We start from the raw sequence: 27,091 nt of genomic DNA on the forward strand, positions 1-27,091 counted from the left end.
AAACGGAAAAATCTAGACTTAATAAGATTGTACCTGAAAATTAGAAGACATTTTTGTACCCACTTAACAATGGAAGCTTGTGTTGAATGACTAATATTGAGTATGTTTATATAGTGTAGTCTTGAAGATTTGTTGATAAAAACTCTTTGATACTCCTCAATTACTTAATTTGATCCCTTTCAACTTCTCATAATTAGCAAAATACGTTTCAACTTCTATATTAATTGAAACTTTATTAGTGTTCATCCTATTTGGTTGTTTCACACATAGTAATTGAATAGACTGCTGAACTTCTCATTTTGCTCCTCTATTATGTAATTCAATATTACTATTTAATTAGATATTTAATTTATATTTGGGTAAAGTATTTTATTACTTTTTAATTTAGTATAAGGGCAAAGTAGTAATTCAACTTTACACTTTAGAGCTTCATGCTTATAATAATACTAGTTTCTGAGGACGTGCTTCGCACGTGTGTTTCATGTTAATTTTTATAGATACGTTAGAATGATTAAAATCTCAAATAAAGACTTACGGCAATAAAACATTCATAGAAAACAAAATTAAGAAGTCTAACAGAGTGAAAAAAGAACAAAAAGAAACAAAAATATTTAAGAAAAAAAATACAATATAAAAAAAAATACAAAAATACAATTATTCTTATAAGATTGATGTATATATAGATGAAAAAATAAGTACAAAATTAGTATGTAACTCTCTAAGTTCTTATCGACTCCTTTCATATCCTATCAAAATTCAAGAGTCTTCATCATCTATTTTTATTATAGAATAAAAATAATAGCCTAATAGTCTTGGTAGGGGTTTCATGAGATAAAGAAGTTGAATTTATATAAATAGAATAGAAGGAATATCAAAAGATATCTTAAAGTTTTAGTTTAAATATTTGGAGGTTATGAATATGAAAAGATGAGAGTTATGAATATTATTAAGAGTATAAAAGCTAAATAAGTAATTAGAAAATAATGACAAATAAATGAAGATATGAAAAAAAAAATTAAAGTTAGCAAACCATGTAGAAGGAACAACTAAAGTTCTTATCATGTAATTAAGCATTAATGAATTTAAATTTGTGAAGCTATAGTCATTCTTTAATAATAATCAAGAGGACATTATCAATGTGCGTCTCCATTTTGTAGATTTGCACCCTTTAAATTATTAAATTTCGTTATTTATCATAAAGGATAATACTTTATCCACATCAATTATATTATTCATGAGAGGGGTTAAGGAAAAAGTTATAAAAAGAGAAAAAGAAAAGAAATTTAGGTAAAGATTTTTTTAAAAAAAATTATAATTATTATATACATATAGATTATAGATGATAAATATTAATAGATTAGATATTTAATTAGGAATTAATCTTAGGAAGTCTAAAAGTCATTAACATTTAATTAAATTTATACAATTAAATATTTAAATATTTTATAACAATTTAATTAATAGAAGGGGTAAAATCGTAATTCAACTTTCAACTTTTTTGTTCATGCTTTTAATAATATATGATATATATATATATATATAATTAAAAAAAAAAACCTACATAGCTCTTCCTTTTCTTCTTTGAAGTCACTTACCCTTTTTTTCCTTTCTTCAAAATACCCCACCTCTCTTTCTTCAAGCCACCACCCCCCTTAACACACCCACATGGTTTTCGTCCTCCTCCAAACCTCCATTGCAATGTTGTTTTTTCTTCTCATTCTCATACCATCTTACCTCTCATTCTTTTTACCTTCTTTTTTATTTTAATTTTTTTAATTTTTTTTCTTATATAAGTTGAAGTACACTAGAGATCATTGAACTTTACCACTATTGTCTCTAAATTGAAGTTATTTTTTAAAAAATGTTAATCAAAATTAAAATTTGAAGTTAATTCCTTTTATATTTTTTACTTGTGGTGAAAAGAATATCACAAGATCATTTTGTGATTTCCATTGATTTTTTTAAAATATAATTTATTACGTTGATCTGATGTGGTGTTGGTATGGCGCTGAGAAGGTGTGTGTAGTGCACTTTCCAGTGTGAGACTGGTTACTATTAGGTGAGATTAAATTCATTTCAAAGATGTGAAGGGGTATCTAAATGTCCGTGTAGCCAAGTTTGGGGGGTGGCGGTGGGGAGTATGTGTTTTTCTTAAAAATATTATCATAAATATCGACAAGACGATATTACATAGTGTCAGTGTTGCTACTTGTTAATCAAATTTAAAATTATAGGAAATTTTCATTTTATTTAGTACATATTTAATAAACATAATTTGTATTTAAATATTAATATTTAAAACTTTAAATAAATTTTAAGTTTGAACTCTTGTTATTTTAATAATCTATTTTTTTTATTTGATTTACAATTATTTTTAGTTGATCCACAGACCGAGCCTACTCATATTTCTCAAGTCCAACAAATAAGCAGACCTTATTCAGGCCGAGCTAAAAAATTATTTTCTTAAATGAGCTCCAAAAATTTTAATACAGCCCTATCAAATCACGTTCAGGCTAGCCCAACAGTTGACGACTCTAGCTTTAAGGATATACAGAATCTAAAAGATTGACAGTAAAGATACATACAATCTAAAAGTGTAATTCACCACTGGTTACTGTAATAAACTTTAATTTTTCTACAATTTTCTATAGTAATTTTTGTTCAAAATCAACACAAATCTCTGCCTAATGACTGTAAATTTTGTGTACAAACACCTTAGGATATTTTCGATATATCTAAATAGTAGTCACTCAAAATTTCTCATAAAAACCAAATTCAAACCCACGCTTTCAAGTTTGTTCTATAAAGATGGGTTAAGTTTCTAATAATATGATTAAGACTGGTCAACGGAACGGGACGTACCGATACCGTTCCGGTTCGTCCTGTTTCGGTCGCCTACGGGACGGGAAGGGATAGTCTGAACCGGTACACGGAACGGGACGGAACCGTGATTTTGTACCGGTGTACTGGTACCGGTTCATCCCGGTCCGGTCCGGTCCGATTCCGATCCGGTTTACTTAATATATATTAATTTTTTTATATTTTATATTTTATATTTTATATAATTTATATTTATATTTTCTATAAATTTTATTTTATATTTTATAATTTCTATATATTTTATATTTTATATTTATATTTTTTTATTTTTGTAATTGTTTTATCCTTATTTCAATTTAATTTTTTTAAAATTACAAATTTTATTTATTTAATATTTACAAGACACAAGTTATAAATATAACTTATAAAATAAATATTAATGAATATACGTAATAACTTATAAAGTATAAACTTCAAAAGATTTAAATTTTGAAAACTTTATTAGACTTTACTTGCAAACTTAACAACAACAACAAAAAAAATAATAAAATATCTTTAAAATAAACTTAAGTAAAAAATTATAGTATAAATTTAAAAACTATTAATTTATACTTAGAAAAATAAAAAAAAATAATTATATTTTCGTAAATCCCAAAAATATCGTCCCGTTTATCCCGTCTCGTTCCATCCCGGTCTGTTCCATTCGTTCCGGTTCCATCCCGGTATATAGTGGAACGGGACGGAACCGATAATTCATCCCGGTAATTCCGGTCCGGTTCATCCCGGTACCGGTCAACAGGTTCCGTTCTGGTCCTGTACCGATTCGTTCCGGTCCGGTGAACCGGTTCCAGTCCGTTGACCAGTCTTAAATATGATTTTCACTACCCAAATATTAAAACCAATACTACAACCACTATTTGAGCTTGAAATATACTTATTAACCAAGTTTGTCAACTAACAATCAAGAGAGGGTTGGGTAGAAGAAGAAAAATGGGAAAAGTGACATAATTTGCAAACTATATACAATATGAGTAAAAGCTAATAATTATGATCCATTTTGATTATAAGCTTGGAGCAGAGGAATGAGAGTGTAAGAATAGTAGAGCATGGTTCTTCCTAAGTTCACTCTTTTTTAGGTACTTCTATGTTGCTTCATTGTTCAGATCCATTTATATTTTTTGCTTCTGTGAACATAGTAGCTAAATAATCTCAACGTGTTATAGTAGACAAATATTGTATAATTGTTCGATTTTAAACAATTTTCTCCATCTCTTTGTAAATAACACGATATTAGTTCAAAGTCGACGACAACTTCAGCATAGAGTAACTAAAATATCACTTTTCTTTAGGTATTGAAGAATGATTTTCTCCCAACTTATAGTCTTTACAAAGCAATCCCTCCCTTCCTAGTTCAAAAGTGTAAGTGTTAAATCAGTTATCACTCCAATTATGAATTTGAAAATAAAGAATACTCATTTGGAAATTTCTCTTCCAAAAGATATTTGTCTTACATCTAAGAAGAAAAAAAACTAAACTAGTAGGTTGCTAATACAAAATACAACAACGATTATGTTAACAACTTATGCCACAGGGAGAAGTCCATGGATCATCTTCAATGAATGCCTTGAAAGAGGCAACTCAGTACAAAAATGATATCAACAATCATCTGCTTCATTGGCCCTGCGAATTCAATTCTATGCAACGTGTACAAAGAATTGTATTTAGAATGGCATCTTAGTTGTAAGGTCTGCAATATAGAAAACAAAAGTACTTAGAAGTTAGAATGGAATGTTAGTTTGTAAGGTTTGCAATATGGAGTATCAGTCGCAACGTACTTAAAGTAAAGGATAAGAACAAGATTTCTACCTGTGAAAAGCAAGGATAAAGAATGAGAAGGAAGTTGCCTCAGGTGCAAATTGGAGAACAAAAGCCTTATCAGTAACAAAAGAAGAAAATGGTGAAACTTTAGCAGATTCATCCAACCATGGACAAAGCTTGGATGAGAATCATTTGACTTCGAAACTGCACTTAGGCTGCAAGCAGCAGAATAATACCAGAATTTAAAGATATAACATTTCAGAGACAGGCATAAATTGCATAAAAATCATCTATGAGCAGAGGGTTCTATGTAGAGGTCACACATGCTTTGACACCTTATGTACTTGGCAACCAATATATACAAGTAGTAAATATCAAATAAATGGGATAATGAGATACCTTTCCCAACAGCTTCAGTAAGATCTTGACATGGTAATGAATTTCAGATACATAAACTCTGTTTGACTTTGTGTCTTAAAACAAAAGCAAGAACATTTTCATTCATGTTCGCTCAATCTTTTAATTGTTTGCTATAGTCTGAAGACTGAGGAGCAAGGAGCACATATTTCTTTGACTTCAGCTAAAAATCGTGTTCTAACCAACTAACTAACTAGACGAGAGATACCAAAATATCATTGAAGTTCTCGTAAAAGATGAAAGTTAGCTCGATGCACTTATCTTTAGTTGTCTTATATCCACAAGTTCAAATGTCAGAGGTTCTATACTAAAAATAGTTGAAGCAGAACTTCATACACGTGATGCATCTCAAGATAAACGATGATGAAACTGGAACAGATCAAAGAAAAAGATATTTCTTTTCCACCTGTTAATTTTACTTCGACTACGAAATGACAAGGAAAATGCAGCACATCATAATTAATTGGAGGAAAAATAAGCAGAAACACCTTTTCTATTAAGATACTTTAATAGCGGAATCTGAATGTGGAATCATTCTATATGAATGGGAGAAGTCCATAAGGATTTCTAACCGGAACATTCTATATATGGCCCTCTCTAATCTAATAAATAGTGAGGTCAAATTGATACTTCCGTTTAAGCGTTTTTACATATTAATTCTTAATCCCCTCACCTGCAAACGTTTTAAAAGTAATTCCTTATAGAACCTTTAATAAAGGTGAATCAGAATGTTGAGTTAATCACAGAATCTTGTCCCAACCAAAAATACACCTGAGTGTTTTTTGGTGTTTTTCTTCTATTAGGATAACTGCGGCCTTGCGACCTAACAATCTTGTTTTCTTTCTAAAACATATTGGATTGCTGACCTCAACTTGTTCTGGACTGAAGAGTAGTCGTTGTGATTTCCACTCTCCTCTAGTAGTTCTTAACTTCTTATGATAGATCTTCTAATTTATTATCCGTTTAACCAAAAATAAATGAATAAAGTGTTCCATACTTATATTTAACCAAGTCTTGAATGCTCCAAAAGCCACAAAACCTGTTTACAAGCTTAAAAAGAATTCAAGAAGAAGTGATAGATACATATCCTACCTATATGAATACTGCCCAAGGCCAACTCAACAAATTAGATATTTAGAACCAAAAAACTTTCTACTGTGTAATTTACAAGGTGTTTCCTCTCTTCATAGAATGTGTCATATCCAGAATAGTTCTATTCCTCAACACCATAAGAAGTGCAGAGTCACCCTACCTCAACTAATACAAATATATGGATATTTTTAAGCAGTCTACTTCATGTTCACTTTTCAGGCCCAAACCATGAAACTAACAATGACTTCCTTCTAAGCATAATTGTTTGCTTTCACTTGAATAATGGATTAAAGAACAAACTGTTGGTGTTTTCCTATTTCAGTTTAATATTTTTAAAAAATTCATCTTTCTTGGAAAGTGGTGGTTGGTGGAACCTCCACATAATAGTTTATATTAATTTACAACATATAGTATCCAGAATAAGAAAAATAATTAGTGCACTACTATTCCAACTAATAAAATACAAAGTCTGATCTCATGGCATCCATCATTATAGGTACAAATTGATTTCTTTAAAAGCAGAATCTAAAGATCCCTTTGGATCTTCCCATGATCATGATGTACTACATTCACCCAAAAACATAAACAAGCCAATAAAATGAGAATAAAAAATAAAGCATTATACATAAACACACACTCAAACTTGGCCTCCACTGGCAAAGTAAGCACTCTAAACTTTGAGAGTGCACATCAAAACACCTCAATTTGGTCTCAATTGGCAACTAAACACTTTAACTTGTCCCCGTTGTGTCTCATGGACACTGACGATGACACGTCACATAAATTTGGTGGGAATTGTTTAGATGATCATTTTGTAAGTTGGAGTGTTCAACTACGAGACGAGTTGAGGTATCTAGATGTGCATACTGGTATTCCATATTTACTTGCAAGCTGAGACCAAGTTTTAATGTTTGTTTATTTATAATGACATAAAAAAAAAGTGCTACTTAACACCAACCTCAGATTCCAGGTAACTTCCATTGGCACTAGGCCCACCAACATGTTCATGAGGTCTAATGACTAAAGAATGAAGATCTTCCAAAGACAAAGCTCTCTTCCTTTCTTGAACACAATCTTTAGTCCTATTCTGCATACTGAACAACACATTATGCCAAGTATTAACTCTTGAGCGACCCTTTTTAGGCAGCCCCACATTCATATCTCCCAAATCCTCTGCCGTAACACTCAGAATTTCCTCTGGTTCTGCCCCATCAAACACCCACATCAAGCAAGAGCAAAACCCTTTAGTAATTTCAGAATCACTATCTACACTAAAATTCATAGAACCTCTACTATTCATCCTAACCTCTAACCACACCTGTGTTGTACAACCCAAAACTCGATTTTCTTGAACCCTAGCTGACTCACATAATGGAGGGAGAATACTTGCATAGTGCAACAATCTTTTCACTCTATCAATTGGTTCTGATAAGGACCTAAATTCCAAAGATAAACTTCGAACTTTGTCAACAACACTTAACCTCTCATCCAATGGCGCTTCTTCCATAATCAAGCAAGAAACTGATGACAACCCATGTCTTATATTTCTCGAACATCGCATAGAAGTGAAAAAGATTGGATTTTTACTACAAGATTGAGGATTTGGCTTGGTGGGTGTCGATGAAATCGTCAAGAAAGAAGATGGGTACTTCATAAAAGTGAAAAAGATTGGTTTTTTGGGACAGAATTGAGGATTTAACTTAGTGGGTGTACATGAAATTGTGAATGGGAAATTGAGATTAGAAGAAGAGTCCATGTTTGGTTAAAGATGAAGAAAATTGGAGAGAAAAAAAAGGGTACAGAATTGAAATACAAGATTTTTGTGACAGTTAGAAGTTGGAGAATCAGAGATAAAAACGAGAAGAAGATCCTTCAACTGCGGGAGATTTCATTTCAGGTAGAAAAAGTATAAAAGAAAAAAATGTAAAAAAAAATGATGAAGAAGAAGAGAAATAGGGTGCAATGGCATTTTATAGTTTTATAATCCCAAGGTGGTTGGAGATTTCATTCCAAAAAAATAAATATACAAAATATAAATAAGGCGCCAAAAGTGGAAATATATTTTTATGTGGCACTCTCCAATCTCATTTTTGAGTTTTTTAATTTCAATTTCTTAAGATTTTTTAACTTCAATTTGGTATTATATTAGTAAAAGTTAATACTTATAATTGAGGTCTATTATTATAATCTAAACTTGAAATCAAGGAGTGAGATATAGTAGCCTAATACTTTTTGCTTGAAATTGAAAAAAAAAACGTACTTTTTCAATTCATATAACATTTTTTAGTCATTTTTTTTAAAAAAAATACATTTCGTAAATATTTAATGACATTATCAACATTTTATCTACGTTGAGTTTCATTTATTTAACAAAACATGCACAAGAAATGTACTTCTATATTTAAAACCTCATTTATTTTAAAAATAAAGATAGTTTTAAAATATTAAAAAATCTTCTCATATATTTCTTAAAATTTGGGTTCAATCCAACTATAACACGTAAGAGGGGATGGAAGCGAGTTTTTAAAGTTGTTAAAATAATTTTCCAATCACAAAACTTCAAAAAAGAAAGATAAAAACTCTACGTATATCTTATGTTTTTGACTAAAATACTTTGTTTTTTTTCCTAACTTTAACCAAATAATCCCAAAAGTGACAAAATAATTGAGAACATGTTACAATTTAGCAAGAAATCTTATTGCCAATGCAACACGTACAAAAAGCAAGTGAATAACAATTGATGGACAAAATGACATTATACAATCCGTGCAAGCAAACAAGATTGATTATTAGCAAAATTAACTTTGAATTCTCCAAGAATCTTACAAGATTTAGAAAGTGCTTTAAATTATTTGGTGCTTTTTTTTGGGAATTAATATGAACCAATAAAAAGAGTAACAAGTCTATATTGAGTTTGAGGAGTTTTCTTTTGCTTCAAAACAAAGCTAAGATTTGCAACTTATACTCTACATCCCTCTAGACACATCAATATATAGGTCATCAAATTAATTAGGCTTCTTATGTATTATTCCACATACACACATGACACATGATTCAAAATGTCAAGTTTGTGTCTGCAAAAGTAGAGGATCATAACAATGATAGCAACTTCGAATTTTTCTTAAGCTGAATTTCTCTCTTACTAGTCTTGTCTCGAAAAATGTCATTCAACCCTATAGATCTTTATAGGATTGCTTTGACAGATTACTCTTATTACGTGTACCAACTAAAGTCGTTCATGATTATGGTTAACAATCAAATCAAATCGCAATTCGAATTAAATCGATTAAAAAAATTGATATCTGATTTAGTTTGGCTAGGTTTGATTTCTAAATTTTGAAAACCGATACTATTTGGTTGGATTTTGATTTTACTAAAAAACAACCGCAAAAATAACCAAACCGAACCGATAAGTTAGATATATAAATTTTATAATTATTTATATATTATTCATAAATAAATTAAAAATATTTTGTTAAATTTTAATTAACTTAAGGCTTTAACTTTACCATTTTTTCAAGTCTAACACTTTAGCCAAGGTATAACAATCTCAAATCCAAGTCCATCAAAATCTATTTTAGTCTTTACTTACTGTACTTCACATAAAATAGTCACACTTTATCTTAAATAAATCACTTTGTTCGTGTAATGATAACTCTAATATTGCTTAATTCCTTGACTGAACCGATATTAGTTTTTCTGTAGATTGTTCATGTACTTGGTATTTGCGTCTATCAAGATACGTATGTCCTCAAAAAAATTATTACTTTCAAGCCGAATAAACCAGAAAAACTGAACCAAACCTAACCAAACCGACAATAATCAAAATCAATGGTTATTTTTTTCGTTTGATTTGGTTTGATTTTAAAATTTTAAAAAATCGACTAAATTGATTTGATTTTGATTTTAATTAATATCCGATCCAAACCGAACCACGAACACCCCTAGTCCCAACTCCCAACATCATCCATCCACTTATTTCAAACTATCTTCTTTAATATATGTAAAGAAAATACGGTACTCTATTAGTTGAGGCAAAAAATCTATGTTTAACATATCAACAAATTCAAATTAAGACCTTAAATCATGTTGAAGGAATATTGATTGTATTGAAGTGTTAACCTAATAAGGGAATACATGGGAGATATATATAGGAGATATAGGAAGGAGTACTAATCCTAATAGGACTAGGATTAAGGAGTACTAATCCTAATAGGACTAGGATTAGTACACAGTAAATACTAATATTATTTAATACTATTTATTTAATACTATCTGTTATTATCCCCCCTCAAGATGAGTTGAGCGGAAGCGAACGGAAGCTTGGAACTGAGGTAATCGTGCTGTCGGCTCGGAAGAGGCTTGGTGAGAATATCAGCCGGTTGTTCTTCAGTGGGTACATACTGCACAGTCATGGTGCCGGCCTGAACTTCATCGCAAACAAAGAGACAATCGGTATCAACATGCTTCATTCTGGTGTGTAGGACGGAATTCTTGGCCACACAGATGGTTGATTTGTTGTCACAATAGAGAGCAGGAACAGTGTGAGTGGCGCGGAGTTCGCGAAGAATATATGTGACCCACATGGTCTCAGCAGCAAGAAGAGCAAGGGCGCGGTATTCAGCTTCAGTCGAGGACCGAGAGACCTTGGGTTGTTTTTTTGTACACCAGGAGATCAGGTTCGGCCCCAAAAAAACGAGAAACCCCGATGTAGATTTTCTGTCATTTTTATCATTCGCCCAATCTGAATCTGAGAAACCCCGAAGCTCCAAGTCCCCGGGTCGAATGAGTAAACCACGACCAAGAGTGCCAAAAATGTACCTGAGAATGCGTTTTAGACAATGGTAATCATGTTCACTTGGTTGATGCATGCGCTGAGCAACTCGGTTGACAGCAAACTGGATGTCAGGACGGGTAATGGCCAGATACTGTAGAGCCCCAATGAGGCTGCGGAAGTGGGTGATATCGGCAAAGGGGGTGTCGGCTCCATTCGTAGACGAAGAGACTGCCATCGGTGTTGGTTGACTGGTGCATTTTTCCAGTCCAGCTTTCTGCAACAGATCTCGAGCATATTTTGACTGATGAAGAAACAAGCCGCTGCCTGTCCGAGAAACCTCCATTCCCAGAAAATAATGTAACGGGCCAAGGTCCTTCATTTTGAAGGTAGTATGCATAGCTCGAGTGACATCCTGAATGAGAGCTGCAGTAGAGCCTGTAATAATGATATCATCTACATAGACAAGAAGAATAACTGTAGCGTGTGCTGAATGTCGAGTAAACAGACTCGTGTCGTGTACGCAACACGTGAAGCCGAGTCCCTGGAGGAACGTTTTCAGACGTGTGTACCAAGCACGGGGGGCTTGCTTGAGCCCATACAGAGACTTCTGGAGTTTGCAAACATGTTGAGGGAAGCGGGGATCAACATAGCCCGGTGGTTGCGTCATGTAGATAGTTTCATCAAGCATGCCATGAAGAAAAGCATTGGAAACATCCAACTGATTGATGAGCCAATTGTTGCGCACGGCGAGTGACAGTACCAGGCGAATGGTTTCCTGCCGAATAACAGGACTGAATGTCTCGGAGTAATCAAGCCCATACTCCTGATTGTAGCCTTTAGCAACCAAACGAGCCTTGTACCTGGAAATACTGCCATCCGCATTGTGTTTAATTTTGTACACCCATTTACAGCCCACTGGGTGCCGCCCATGGGGCTTAGGTACAAGAACCCAAGTTTTCTGATCAGTCAAAGCCTTAAACTCGTCATCCATAGCATGACGCCAATAAGCATTTTTTGAGGCAACAGAGTAGGTTGTTGGTTCACTATCGGGAAGGGGTGTATTTGGTAGTATGGTAGCCTGAAAGGTTTTGGGTTTAAAGATACCGGCTTTGCCACGGGTTAACATGGGATGAGTATTGGGGGGTGGCACGGGCGGTGGTGATTCGGGGGTGGCCGGGAAGGACCCAAAACGGATCGGGCTGGAGATGTTGTGGGTATGGGGTGGTTCGGGTTGGTTGTGAGTGTGGGTGGTGGTTGCGGGTGTATTGTGGGTGACGGTCGAAGGGGTGATGAGGGGTGGTTGGGTAGTGGGTGGAGGTGTGGGGGAAGGTGGTGAGGGACCCTGTGAGTATGTTGGAAAAAGGGGAAGGACGCCAATGAATGATGTATTTGTGGAGGAGGAAATAGACTCGTAGGGAAACTCATTTTCGACAAATTTGACATGACGAGATATGTAGACTTTATGAGTTTGTGGGTCAAGACAGCGATAACCCTTGGAGGTAGGATGATAGCCCAAAAAAATACAAGGACGGGATCGGGGTTGTAATTTGTGAGTAATATGAGGGCGTAGCCAAGGGTAGGCAAGACACCCAAAGACGCGGAGGTTGGTATAATTGGGAAGTTCTTGGTAAAGGAGTTGATAGGGTGATTTGTTGGAGAGAGTGTGACTGGGCATTCTGTTAATGAGGTAGTTTGCGGTGGCTAGAGCTTCTACCCAAAAGGAGACAGGGAGATGAGATTGATGTAGAAGAGTAACCACCGTTTCAATGAGATGGCGATGCTTACGCTCAGCCACCCCATTCTGTTCGGGAGTGTATGGACAGGAGGTTTGATGTATAATTCCCAGGGATTGCAGAAACTGGCCAAAGATGTTATTGACATATTCCTTTCCATTGTCACTTCGAAAAAGTTTAACATGAGAATTGAATTGTGTTTTGACCATTTTTTCAAAAGTGACAAAGGTGGTGTATGCCTGTGATTTGTGTTTTAGTGGGTACAACCAAGTGTATTTTGTAAAATCATCCACAAAACAAATATAATAGCGAAAACCAGCAAATGAAGGAACAGCAGTAGGACCCCATAGGTCAGAATGAATAAGTTGAAAAGGTGCAGTTGTACGCTTCTCAGATAAAGTAAAAGGTAATTTATGAGATTTAGCAATTGAACAGGAGTCACAATTGTTTACATGAATGGAAGAAAAACCTAATTGAGACATTAAAGAATTTATTATTTGAGTAGACGGGTGACCCAGACGACTGTGCCACAACAGACTGTGGCCATCAGCCGAAAGAGCCACCGGAGCCACAGGAACGCTTTCTGAAACTGGGTGGGCAGACGAACTTGTGCCAGGAAGAACGTACAGACCATGCTCACAGGGGCCCTGAAAAATCACCCTCTTGGTAGTATTGTCTAGGATCTGAAAATCATTAGAGGTGAACAAGAGTGAGCAATTATTGTCTTTTGTGAATTGGTGAACTGAAAGGAGATTGGATTTAATAGAAGGGACGTGGGTAAGGTTACCTAGGTGAAAGATAGCGGTGGGGGTTTTAATGGTACCCGTGCCAGTGTGAGAAATATTAAGGGACTCACCGTTGCCAACAGTAATACCATTGGAGCCATGATATGGATTTGGAGCGTTAAGCTTGGATAGATCAGAAGTAACGTGCATGTTGGCCCCAGTATCCAACAGCCATTCAGAGGAAGGGCCGGCTTGAGATGCATAATTGGCACGGTTATCACTATTTCGGCTCTCCTCATACCGAAACCAGCAACGAACAGCGGTGTGTCCTGTTTTCTGACAGATTTGACAAGTTGGACGATCCCGCTCGTAAGTGCCCTGCCCGCCGCTGGAAGATGACTGCCCGCCGCTGCCGAAGGAGTGCAGGCTGTTGTTGCTGCCGTGCTGCTGACCGTCGTACGGCGGACGACTGCCCTGCCGACCGCCGCGCCCGCGGCCTCCGCTGTTTCTGCCGTAGCCGCCGCGGCTCCCCTGCCGGCCGCCACCACGCCCCCCGCGATAGTTCTGGCTTGCGGTGAGGGCGGTGGCCGGCTCCATAACAGCGGCTTCTCGGAGAAGAAGTTTGCTCTCCAGATCCACGTTGATTTCTTCACTTTTTAGCCACGAGGAGAGAGTAGCCAGGTCAACGGGCGTTGGACTGATGCGAACCGCCTGTTTAATGGAGGAGTAAGCTGATGGGAGCCCCCGAACGACGCACATGACGAGATCTTTTTCGGGAATGATTTCGTTCACGGTGTCGAGGGCTGTGATGATGGTGGAGACCTCGTCTAAATACTCCGCCATAGTTTTCGTGCCTTTGGTAATTGTGTGGAGACGATCACGCAATTGAAAAATATGAGAGTGGGAAATTGATGCATAGCGTGTTGCGAGGGCCGTCCACAGGGCTGAAGCAGTTGTGTAGGATCGGACGTGTTTCTGAACCGTGGGAGAGATGACCGCAATCAAACATGATCGGATCTGGCCATCCACGGCTTTCCAGGCGGCATGGGCCGGATTGGTTTTTTCTGATTTGTCCGTGGCGGTGATGACTGCCGGCGGCGGTTCTGTGCTTCCATCGACGTATTTGAGAAGGTAATTGGCCTCAAGGGCTGTAAGAACGGTGATTTTCCATGTAGGGTAATTTATGTCTGATAATTTTTCGGGAATCAGGGCATGAAGATGCCTGAGAAGGAGTTTAACGCCAGAAGGAAGTGAATCGAGAGGATCCACCTCGGTTGTCATGGCTGCCGCCGCCCAAGAGAAGAGAGGGAACGATCGGTGCCCTAAAGATAGAAAAAAAAACCTAGAGAAAAGAAGATCTAGGTTTTCTGGCTCTTGATACCATGAAGGAATATTGATTGTATTGAAGTGTTAACCTAATAAGGGAATACATGGAAGATATATATAGGAGATATAGGAAGGAGTACTAATCTTAATAGGACTAGGATTAAGGAGTACTAATCCTAATAGGACTAGGATTAGTACACAGTAAATACTAATATTATTTAATACTATTTATTTAATACTATCTGTTATTACATGTTGCTCAAATAATAAATTAAAGAACTCTAGTATTGGAGAGTACCTTTAAAAAGTGATGATATAAGGCAACTCAAATAAACTGTAACGCATGTAAAGAATTCATATAATCAAAATATATCCTTTTTGTTTGGAACTAATGTGTAGCTATTATGTGTTTTTTTAAAATCAAAAATAGATAAATTTCAATAGTATCATGTAATTAAAAGAAAATAGTTCCTAGCGAAACGTAAAAGAAGGTAGAAATTAAGGTGTGATTGTTTGATCGATAAAGTAAGAATAATAATTTTGTCTATCTTAATATTTCACTAATCAAATAATACAGTAATTTATAGTTTGACTAAATACAAAATATTGCCAACCCATAAATAAAACCTTCTTTATACCTTAACTGAATTATACTAAACTTTATTGAATTATACTAAACTTTATTATAAAAATTGAGTTTGGTCAAAGTAATGATATCTTTTCCCACTTAAAAAAGAAAGTATAGAATATCCCAAAATTGTTTTTGCCCTTCAATTCATCAAATCATATTCAAACTTTTTGATCTCTTTGGATATTGTGGAGATTACGTCATTGCATACAATTTCATGTGGACCCTCCAAACTATTTTTCTAACAAATAAAATATATATTGCACTAATAATACAAATTAGAGTTCTTACTTCATGCATCATCACATTCAGCCCCTCATATTATCAATCAAAGACATTGTTTATATCATGAGTCAATTCATCAAGAATAATGATAAATGGTCTCATATTATGTCCTTAAAAAAATTGAATTCACAATTTTTAAAGTTGGAGGCAGGGGAAGGGAAAATTAAAAAAAAATTAATGAATCTACTAAGACGAGCGTTACAATTATTAAAAAAACTAAACTTTTGGATGAGTAAAACAAATAAAAAGCTTTCTAATTTATATTAACTATACTTTTCAAAAACTAGGTTAGATCGAGTCGGGGAGTTTAGTTCTATATTTATAAGATTAGAAATAAAATAAAAGGTTAAAATACAGAGTAAAAGATTAGTACTCAACAAAATATTAAGATTTGTAATTATGATTTTTGTGTTAGTAGGACGAAAGTTTTATGATTTTGTCATATAGCTACGTGACTTTGGTGAAATACAGACAATATTTGCCTGAAAATGAAAAAAAGAAATTACTTGAAAATTGAATTTTAAAAATAATTTATATCTTGTAATTTTCAAACCAATGAACTGATAGACAGATACAAAAAATCTAGTCTAATAAATCCACATTTTGTTAGATTTAACTTTTTAGCATGGAAACAAAATGTCCTATCAATGAATAAATTAATCTACTAATGTCAACAATCTCTTTTTTTATTGATTTAACTTATCTCTTTAACAAAATCTCTGAATAACTCCCTTGAAATTTCAACTTATCATTACCTCATGGAGATGCTATTTTCAAAAGATCCTTAGGCTCGAGTACAACAAATCCCGATATAAAAAGGAAGGAAACGATGAGAAGTCCCCTATCCAACTTTTAATGATATGATAAGTTAACAAGAATGATAAGACACAAGGATAGTGGTATTTCATTTCATCAGTAAAGGATTCAACAGAAGTAGTACAAAAGATGAATATACAATGTGGTTGATGTATAACATCCCTTGTTGCATTCAACATTATGTGCAGTTCAACACAAACAACGCACATCCGTGAGCGTTTACTGGCATAGATATCGAGTCTTTTATGGCTCCAAGATTTGTGCCACTCCACACTTCTCTGCCTGAGCACTTTGAACTTGTAGCATGAATTGCGTTCGTTATGTCTGATAGCTTCGCTGACATTTTTGTCACCTGGTTGTTCAAATTGAAGAAAGCCAAGTAGATCTCTCCTGAAAATGTATCAAACAGCGTACTGATATCAGATCGCAATAATCTAACAAGGGTTAAAGTCCGCGCACCAACAGTGTGCTGAAGTCTTTTTACATGTAACTATTCATAGCGAGTCTAATACGGTTAACTGAGAAATAGCCTGCTATCATTGGTTCAACTGCACAGATAATGTAAAAACTCTTTATATTGTCTTAAACTATTCATAGCAAGCCCAATATGGTAAACTGAGAAATAGCCTGCTATCATTGGTTCAACTGCACAGATAATGTAAAAACTCTTTATATTGTCTTAACTATACATAGCAAGCCCAATATGGTAACCTGAGAAATAGCTTGCTATTACTGGTTCAACTGCACAGATAATGTAAATTCAACTTAAAACCATCTAATAATTGATCTGCAAACTGTACTCGCAGGCGCTGATGTGCTTACTGCATATATGCAATGATCTATAATACATGTAGGATTACAGTGGACTCACTTAGCTTCCATTTTATAGTTTTAGGAATTGCTCAATGCCAAGGAACCACATACCGTAGACCAAATTTCTAGACAATTAGCTCGTATCTTTATAACGCACGACAGTGGTCTTATTTCAAATTTTCTTACTCCCTCGGTGCCTGTTATTTCAATCTTAGATATTTGTGTAAGTTACAAGCATTAAAGCTTACTTGCATCTCCTTAACTTTAGGCTAATTACTGTAAACTTCCTTAACTATATTCCTTTATTCAGACTCGCAAAAACTTACAAAAAAGCATGTATATATTTCACTATCATCCATTAAAGACATTCCCCTTTAGAGTTAGTGATATCTGTTGTCTCTCTATGGAATGAACTTTTCATTTGAGAAACCATACCTCTCCTTCCAGTAGCAAGCCAGGACCTAATTCCACCAGAAGAAGCTGCAAGAAAAAAAGAATCAGTACATAGTGTTAGGTATCAATATCTAGTTTAACAAAAATCAGTGCAGTGTAGGCAAGTTTTCCAAATTAAAAAAAATAACCTCTGACAAAATCCATGATAGCACAAAGACCGGAATAACTATTCATGAGGGTTCCATTGTAGTTCTCCCACATCTGTTATGCAAAAAGCAGCAGCAAATTTAGATGAAACTACAAGAGTCTTCATTTATTCAAAGAAAGCACAGAACTACTTGTGGCATGAACTGCTGCGAATAGAATAGGCCATACTTCTCAAAATTCAAACTGAATTACCTGGTTGGCATGTGATCTGCACCGTGAAAATGAACCTCTGCTGATCTCATTAGCTGCAAGCTTTCTATTTGAAGATGCACCAAAACAAAGTTCTGTTCTCTCTGTTACGAATAAGTGAAGTCTCCCGAGATTTTGGTGCTGATATACCGTCTCCCCTTCTCTGCATGAAGAACAACTTTATCATGAGCCAGGAAGATCAACAAATATAGCATGAGAAAAATCACTATTGAATTCGATATATCAGAGGAAGTTGAAGATATTTACGATGCTGAAAGTGCTTCTCTCTTGTTTAGACAAAAAGGTGCCTGGCGTTTATTTGAGTTCTCTTCCCAGCACACTTTCTCTACACTGTCAAGAACTTTAGTAGACCAGCCATTTGCCTTTACATCTTTGCAGCTCCTTAGAGCCAAAACTCGCGTCTCCAACACATTTATTTTTTCTTTATCCTCAGTATGGTTAATCAAGCTATGTTTTCCGGATGAACTTAAGGAGCCTTTCACGTAATGAAACTGCATTTGAAAATATTGGCTTAGGATTGAACTGTATGCCTAAGTGAATCCAAAAGATGAGTCAATTTAAATTTATTCACATGCCTCCATGTTGTTAGAGCTAAACCAGTTAATCTCCAACAGAGTAGGATTTGTAAGAAGACTGAATGTAGAAGCATCAAGCTTTCTCATATCTCCACCAAAGATGAGAGGGGACCTGACCATGGACCATAGAGTCACCTGCCATAAGATCCATAGAATACAAATAGATCACTTGAACTGTGTCATATTTGCAGAGCCAGAATGACTGCAGAAAAATTACCTGAGTACGTTGCTCATCCAGATTAAGCCTGCAATATCTGTGTGGGCCTTCATTTGAACCTGCACCAAAACGGAGTATAATATTTCGTGCTGGATTTTCCTCCTTGTTTTGCCCAAGAGGAGAACATAATTCTGCGTCGGAGGAGAATCATAGTAACCAAATTTGGTTGATGTTAAATCCTAACCAAGTGGGCTAAGCACAAGAAATTGTAGATGTTTGCAATATGATGAACTTTTTTCTGTTTAACATTTAACTTAAGTCGCAATAAATCTCTCTAATTTGAAGATCCAGGATCAATAATTTGCATTTATCTCCTTAAGTTGTAAAAGACAGAAATAGTCTCTGATGAGAATGAATATGCATCAAACAAGTATGTATCTTTGGCAAACTTATACAAAATCCTTTCTGAAATAGAATATTATTTTATAGTTTAACAAACATAGAACAAAAACAATCCATCACCTGCTTCTGTTAACCATCCAAGTGGTAGCATATCTAAGTCAGGCCACGACTTCCCCTTCAGGCCCTTGACTCCTACTAAGTTAGCAGCAGTGAAGTCCCTGGCACAAGGGTAAGGAGAAACCTATGTCAACAGCTAAATAACAAAATGGAGTCACGGACAAAGAACAAACCAGAAAATAAAATTTGAGCTGAAACATAATCTGATTGTTAGAACAGTGACCATACTGCTTAACTTAGAAGCTCAAGGAACTTCCGTCAAATATATGACTTATCTACGAGATAGATGAGCAATCACAATACACAATGTGAAAATAAAATTTTGGCAGCAAGCTTAGAGAAAACGAGAAAATCCTGACATTATTAGAACAGGTATCATTATTTACCTCGCAACGTTGAAATGAGCAGCGACATCTTCCCAAGTATCCCAGTCATCCCCAGTTACTCGATACATATTGACCAATCCACTAACTTCCTTCGCTATGATTGGTTTTGCATTAGTTCCAGGGGACAAGGAATATATGATAGGTCGGCTAAGCTCATTCAATACCTACAGATAAGTACATTGTTATCACATTTCTCACTTGCCATTGTTGGATGAAGTATGGATCCAAACACAAATCTCAGCTATCATGTCTACTTGTTTGTCCATTCAGAAAGTAAAATCATGTCATATCACAAATAAAAGGGGCACGATGCAGTGGGTTAAGCAGAAGAGAGTTAACAACCTCACCTCTGAAACTACGATTATCTCATCTAAATCCAAGTCATCACCGAATACACAGTCAAGTTTCACTGAAGAAGAAAAAACAGAAAATTCATTTTAAGATGAAGCACAAAAAATTCAACAATTAAAAGTGATTTGGGATTTCTAGCTTGGACGATTCAGACAAGGATTAGTCCTGCTTCTTATAGCAGTTTTCCTAGAAAGCAGAATCATTGGGTTTATGACATTAAAGTTAATCTCCCATGTTATGATTTCACATGAAAATCAGACTTTTGAACACATCAAATCATCATAACCAATGGAATATATCTCCCAATAATTGTCTTGAGTAACAAATATGTCTTACCAAAATCAACACCCCAATCAGCATATTGTTGATAGAGTGACCTAAGGAATGCTCTTCCAGCTCCCAACTTGGTATTCACACTCATGAAACCATTTTTCATCCATGCACAAGTCCTCTCCTTAATTCCAATATCTTGTGCACGCCATTGTCGACCAGCCTCCTCAAAAGCTTTCCCCTGTTGGATGTATCACCAACAAGTCAAACATTTGTCATAGCTACTACTATGTATAAGAGCTTATAAGATGAACTTTATCAACGTACGTCAACACACTTAGATAAAATGGGTATGAACTTGCCCAAGAAGCTGCATTTCCAGTCTAATGAATTGGACTGGATATACCAATATTTACATCTATAAATGAAAGCAGAAAGTTGAGTTGGTTCTGGATAAAGAACAATACCGTAGTGCTATCCAGTACGAGAGTGTTAGCATTGAATGCTTGTAGACTTAAACCTCTCATTACATGAATCCCAAATTTCAGTCCCATGCTATGAACCTTCCCCGCAACTTCAGAAAACCCTTTTCCACCTTGAGAGGATGGCCATCTTCCAGGGTCTGGAACCATCCTTCCCCACTCATCAAAGACATCAAAACCATAAGAATCAGTATAAGCACCTATTGTTTTCTTCCTATACCAAAGGAAGTCCACGACAACATACTGCACAGAATCCAAAAGTTGACAGTTTAGAGATGAAAGCAAAAACATGTCAGAATTGTAAAAGAATCTAAATTCTACGGATTTCTAATTTTAGGGAGTGTCTAGTATGATGAAATCCATTTCTATGGAAAATGATTTCTAGTGTTTGATGGTGAACGGGAAATAATTTTCGAAAATAATTATGTATTAGACTTTAGAGATTCATAATAATATTAGCAAACTACAAAGCTTGTTTTGATTAAACTTTTGATTACTCAAAATTAATAATATAAAGTTACAGTTATAAGGAAACTACTTATGTCCATAAGTGAGGAAATTCAAATTTCTTCCTTTTGATTACTTATGTTTTTTTGTGAAACTATTACCTCATAACCATGAGGTTTTAATCGTTGTGCTACAAGTTCTGCATTCTGAAGAAACTCTTCCTCGGTGATGGTCCAACAAAATGAGTCATAGGAGTTCCAACCCCTAGGTGGCAGGCTGGCTTGTCCAATATCGCCCCGAGATTTAGTTTCTGAGGTTTCCCTGAGGTTATGACCCGAATAATACTCAAATATATCACACTTTAATCATAAAATAGAAATATCTTCAACAATACATAGCAATTCATTATCTAAGAGAAAACATTTGAAACTCAACAATGGCCCAACTCTTTAAGCCGAAAACTTCTTCTACCACCCCAGCTCGATCCTAAGGCCACTAAAGCAATGGACATATATATGCTCCGTAACTGTCAACTACAAACAAAATAAAATATTAAGACTTCTCTATAAAATTTGGCTTTAGGTCCCCAATCTTGTTGAGACGGTCTGAACTCTCTGACAGTCTAACAGATGCCGCCATGGTGATAAATAACAGTACTACTCAAAAGATTAGAACTTGCACACTTTAATCAAAGAAGCAAATGAATCCAGGCCAAAATTCATCAGAATTTTTTAATTTTATCAAAAAGAAATGTGGGTTTTCTTTCAGGGGATCAGAAGTTATAACAAACGATTTTTCCAGAAAATAAGTACCAGAAACTACCATAGAGAAGTTCCAAGAAAACCATTTCAATGAAGACACTTGTAGAGCTGTAAATAGTGGAAAAGATTGTAACTTGCATCAAGTAAGCAAATCTTGGCTAACAAACATCAAGCTCACATGCATCATACCAACCAAAACCAAAGAAACTAAACTAATTCTGAAATTGTATGAAGTGGGTGTCTCTCAAATTTATCATTAAGCTAGAAAATAAAGAGCAGAAACTACCATATTAAAGTTCCTAGAAAATTATTTCAAGGAAGACACTTGTAGAGCAGTAAATAGTGGAAAAGATTGAAACTTGCATCAAATAAGCAAATCTTGGCTAATAAACATCAAGCTCACATGCATCATAACAACCAAAAAAAGCAAAGAAACTAAGCTAATTCTGAAATTCCATGAAATGGGTATCTCTCAAATTTATCATTTAGCTACAAAACAAACAGCATAAACTACAACATCAAAGCTTAAAGAGTATACCAGTGAAGAAAAAGAGTAGTGAAAATGATGAAAATATAAGTTTTCAAGATCATCCCTTTTTCAGAATAGTAATCTTTACTGCTAACAAGAGGTACAAAATTGAGTGATTTTGAGTTTAGGTGTTCGAATATGATAGCAAAATTGAATGAAAAAAAGGGTTAGTTGAGGTGTAAAAAAGAGTGTGATTGTGAAGACATAATCACCGGATGCTGTTTCGGAGGAAATGGGCAAGTGTCACCTCACAAAGCTATTTTTTCTGTTATGCCTTCAGGACCATGAGGTGGAGTACCAATGACACAATCAAATTAATGTGTCATATACACTGATATACATAATTACAAGGTCTTTTATTAGTTTAAAATTAGCTTCAATCTTCCTCAAATATTGTACTATGTATATAGTCTAAACCAGGTGGTTCCATGAAAAAAAAAAAAGGAAGAAAACTGAAATATGTTTTTTTATTTATTTTTCATCCTAATTTTAGTTTTTGGTGATCAAAGATGAAATATGTTGATTTTTGGAAAAGGATGCATCTGAAATTAGGATGAAAATATTCAAATTCTCCTAAAAATTTGCTAAAAGTTGTTGACAGAGATACGTATATATAATCTTGAGATCATATTTAAAATTTAATTAGCGACTTAAAAAGTAATTATTTTTCAATTTCTTCCTTTAAATTCATTGTGTAAGGTCTAGCATAGAAATGGGAAAGCTTTCTTTCCTAATAAGAATTTATTTTTAAATTTTTAAGACTTAAATCTTATACATCCTATTAAAAATAAATAAAACTTATCCATTTCACTATCATCATTCATAATTATTTAGTCTTTGTGCTTTGTTTGGTTCAATACAAATAGAATAAAACTGGTATGATTTAAAATATACCTTTGACTTTTAAATTAAATAAATTTGTCTGTCAAATTTTAGTTTTGAGAAGGTTGTAAGGGGTCGTTTGGTACAAAGATCAATAGTGCTGGAATTATTAATATGGAGATTGATAATGCTTGGATAGTAATATTTTTATCAAATGTTTGATTTGTTGCTTCGTACCTAATTTTGTGCGAAGTTTAAGATCCTATGAGAAAACTACTTTTCAACTATACCCTTGAATTATTATGAGATTTTTTATTTCATATAATTTGGTCAAGGTAGATAATTGACAAATAATATTATTTTTTATAGCATTTTAACTAGCTAGGAGATGGAAAATTTTATCACCAACGTTTACTATTTTCTCACTTAAATTATGTAAGAGTAAATTAATTTTAATATCTCAAAAGGTCACACAACTATAAGAATACATAGGAACAAGTTATTGAACATTATTTTACATCAATAAAATCATTCAATTTTTAGGACTTTTATCATAAGAAATCGCTCTTTGTCATAAAATTAAAAAAATAACAAAATAAATTAAACTATTTGTATACTCAAGATGTTTTTAAATAGCAAAAATAGCTCTTAAATTCATACATCAAGATTAACATATTAGTTCGATTATAATATTTTTATATTAATAATAATTAGATTACACAACTCATATTTTAGCTACAAATAACTCTATTTAAATAATAAGGTTTGTAAGCTAATCGATTTAAATAAATTTATTAGTACAAATATATAAAACCAAGAAAATAAATAAATGAAGGGAAAAGGCTCAAATATGCGGTTAAACTTTCAGAAAAGGTTCATTTATGTCATTAGTTAAAGGTTTGGCTCATGTATGTCATTACTATTAAAAAAAAGGTTCATTCATGCCATTATATTTTAACAGTGATTTTGCAAAATCATTTGACACGTGGCCAATTATATTTGGCCACGTCATCAATTTTTTTAATAAAAAATTTTAATTCAATTCTTTTTAGAATTTTGATTTTTTTATTTAAAAATTGACACGTGTCCAATTGTAATTCGGCCATGTCATCAATGTTTTCAATAAAAAATGTCAAAAAAATTAAATTGATTTTTTTTCATCAAAAAAATTTGATGACGTTGTCGAATTACAATTGGACACGTGTAAAAAATGATTTTTCAAAATCACTGTTAAAAAATAATGGCATGAATGAGTCTTTTCTTGAATGGTAATGGCATAGATGAACCAAACTTTTAACTGATGACATAATTGAGCCGATTCTGAAAGTTCGATGGCATATTTGAGCTTTTTCCCATAAATGAAAGAATTTAAAGAGGCATAACACAAGGATTATTTCTTCTAATACTCCCTAGCAAACAGCCCTTAAAATGCTTTCACATATAATTTTGTTATTTTACTTGTTTATTGAATATGCTTAATTTTTTTCAAAAAAATGTTCATTGAGTTAAAAGAATGTAAATATAATCTAATTAGTGCATCTCAGGTAAAATTTATCCACATCGGGTGTTTACACCAAGTTAATATATGCATGTCATGTATTTAAATTTTTTCCTTACATCTCCTATAAGCCTTTGAAATAGAGAGATCTATGTTTCCACGAGATGACGCAAGCAGGTACGCAGATAGGCCCCTCAGTAGAACATTTTATATATATCATCTGCTTCGTTCTTTCTTTACTATCGTAGAGAACCTAATAAATTCAGAAGCCTACTACTTTGGATCACTCAAATTATCAATTTTCTTGGCCTAAGCCATTGACATAAGTTGTTCTACGCATTGAATTTGTCATTGGGGCATAAGTTGTTCTACACGTTGAATTTGTCATCGTGACATAATTTATATCCGTCAATTTCATAGTATATCTCTATTGGGGTTTGGGGAGCAACAGTTTTGCTTCATTTTGAGGTTTTTAGTTCTAATTCAAATCTAATATCAAAATAAGACCCTCATTTCACTAATTCTAGCTTCGATAGATCGTAAATTATGTCAAACACCTAACTCCTAAGTAATTAAAACTTTAGATGTCTTCAAAGAAAAAAGTCCAACATTAAAGTTTATTTTGATGTTATTAAACTCATCTTATGTTGATGATATTTTATTTCACCATCGGTACAATAACTAGTCTATAAATAAAGCTCTAATGAATGCACATTGCTTACAAGCATGAACATACCTAAAATGAAAAATAATGACATATCACTCTGATTTCTTGATGGCAATAAAGACTAGATTGGGTAGTACTGAAAAGGCTACACCTATGAATGCATGGGATTTGACAAAAAATCAAGAGGTAGAAACAACTTACAAGGATTCGTATCGAATAAAGCTCCATTTGAGGGATAGCGCAATATTTTAGTTTACTAGTGATATTGATAGCTTTGAAGCTAACTTTATAATATCATGGAAAACCTACATAATTACATAAACATTTCTAACCATGTTTACTTGTTCTATCCATAGTTTGAAAATATTATATACATGTCTTACTAATTAATAATTTTATATAAGATTTCAAGTCAAATACACCTAAATACATACATTTTTGCTATCAGATACAATCTGAAAAACACATTCAAGGGAAGAGAGACAAGCGAGATTAGAGGGAGTCGAGAAAAGAATCAACGTATCTCAGATACATGTGAATCACATTAGATACATGTATATGAGATATCAAATACATTTATAGAACAAATGGAGAGATGCAGACGAGGGAGGGAGATAGACTAACAAGAAAGTCAGATACATGTAAATCCACTTGAATACAGTATATCTAGAACAAATTATACTTAAATTTGATCATATGTATTTAGACGTATCTATACACATCAAAATTTAATAAAACTTGTAACATTATAAAATAAAATATATTTAAATAATTAGCTCAAAAACTAGTAAGACTTTAGTAAGTTTCCTAATATAAAATCTCTTCTTGAAGTACCTTTTGGACCATTCACACTTTTGTCTCTATTTTTGTTGATCTTTAATTTTTGTCACCTAAGATAAAATAATTTTTTCATAGAGCATAAATTTATGTTTTCGTGCTAAACATAAGTTCAATTTTAAGGGGTAAAAAATGATAATCAACGCTATAAAAGACAAAAAGTCAATAATCGATTCATCTAAAAGGAAACCGTATATGGTATATAATTAAATGATATCTTTCCCAAGTTATGCAAATATAGAGTGTTACAAGTCTTATCTCAAAAAACTGAGTACAGATTTTACTTAAATTTTTATTTCTATTATATAGAAAAGCCAAGTTGAGTACGATCAAGGATAATTTTGTCATTTTACAAATATTTTTGAATGCTTGTTTTATGCTATGACATCAAAAAAGTGATAATAGATTTATGATAACAATACAACCAAATATCTTTTCTTAAATGACATGTGTATCCTAACGATATGACATTTAATTTGGATCCACATTTTCTATAAAAAAAAAGTTGTATGTGAAATTTTCATTAAACCAAAAATATCTATTAAACAATGACATTTTAGTAATTTTATATTATTTAAGGGTGAAATAATAATTGTATAATTAATAACCAAAATGAAAATCTAGAAGAATCCATACATGTCTTTACTTTTAAAGTTGACCCATAAAGATATTTTTATAATTGTGTTAAAATGAAGTGTTTCTATTAATTAACTTTTTACAAACAATAATA

General features: G+C 33.7%; 2 protein-coding genes across 3 annotated transcripts; both read right to left on the minus strand.

Annotated features, from left to right (window-relative positions):
• Positions 1-4,144: 4,144 nt before the first annotated feature.
• On the minus strand, positions 4,145-8,139 carry LOC107018930 (sufE-like protein 2, chloroplastic). Its single transcript, XM_015219522.2, has 3 exons — positions 7,106-8,139; positions 4,687-4,853; positions 4,145-4,567 (listed from the first exon to the last, which is right to left on the minus strand). The coding sequence occupies exons 1-2, from the start codon at positions 7,901-7,903 to the stop codon at positions 4,827-4,829; spliced, it is 825 nt and encodes a 274-aa protein (XP_015075008.1). The 5' UTR covers positions 7,904-8,139; the 3' UTR covers positions 4,145-4,567; positions 4,687-4,826.
• Positions 8,140-16,501: 8,362 nt separating this feature from the next.
• Positions 16,502-22,787, minus strand: LOC107020786. 2 transcript variants are annotated; one of them, XM_015221286.2, is made up of 14 exons: positions 22,547-22,599; positions 21,409-21,568; positions 20,786-21,043; positions 20,385-20,559; positions 20,045-20,106; positions 19,698-19,861; positions 19,315-19,412; positions 18,853-18,983; positions 18,636-18,770; positions 18,307-18,551; positions 18,043-18,202; positions 17,832-17,904; positions 17,686-17,730; positions 16,502-16,827 (listed from the first exon to the last, which is right to left on the minus strand). In XM_015221286.2, the coding sequence occupies exons 1-14, from the start codon at positions 22,597-22,599 to the stop codon at positions 16,616-16,618; spliced, it is 1,971 nt and encodes a 656-aa protein (XP_015076772.1). In that variant the 3' UTR covers positions 16,502-16,615. The 2 variants fall into 2 exon arrangements, with proteins under 2 accessions (XP_015076772.1, XP_015076773.1); XM_015221287.2 differs by having other exon boundaries at positions 16,503-16,827; positions 18,853-18,911; positions 22,547-22,787.
• Between the last annotated feature and the right edge of the window lie 4,304 nt (positions 22,788-27,091).

This window comes from Solanum pennellii, chromosome 5 (assembly GCF_001406875.1).
Source record: "Solanum pennellii chromosome 5, SPENNV200".
Classification (NCBI taxonomy): Eukaryota; Viridiplantae; Streptophyta; class Magnoliopsida; order Solanales; family Solanaceae; genus Solanum; species Solanum pennellii.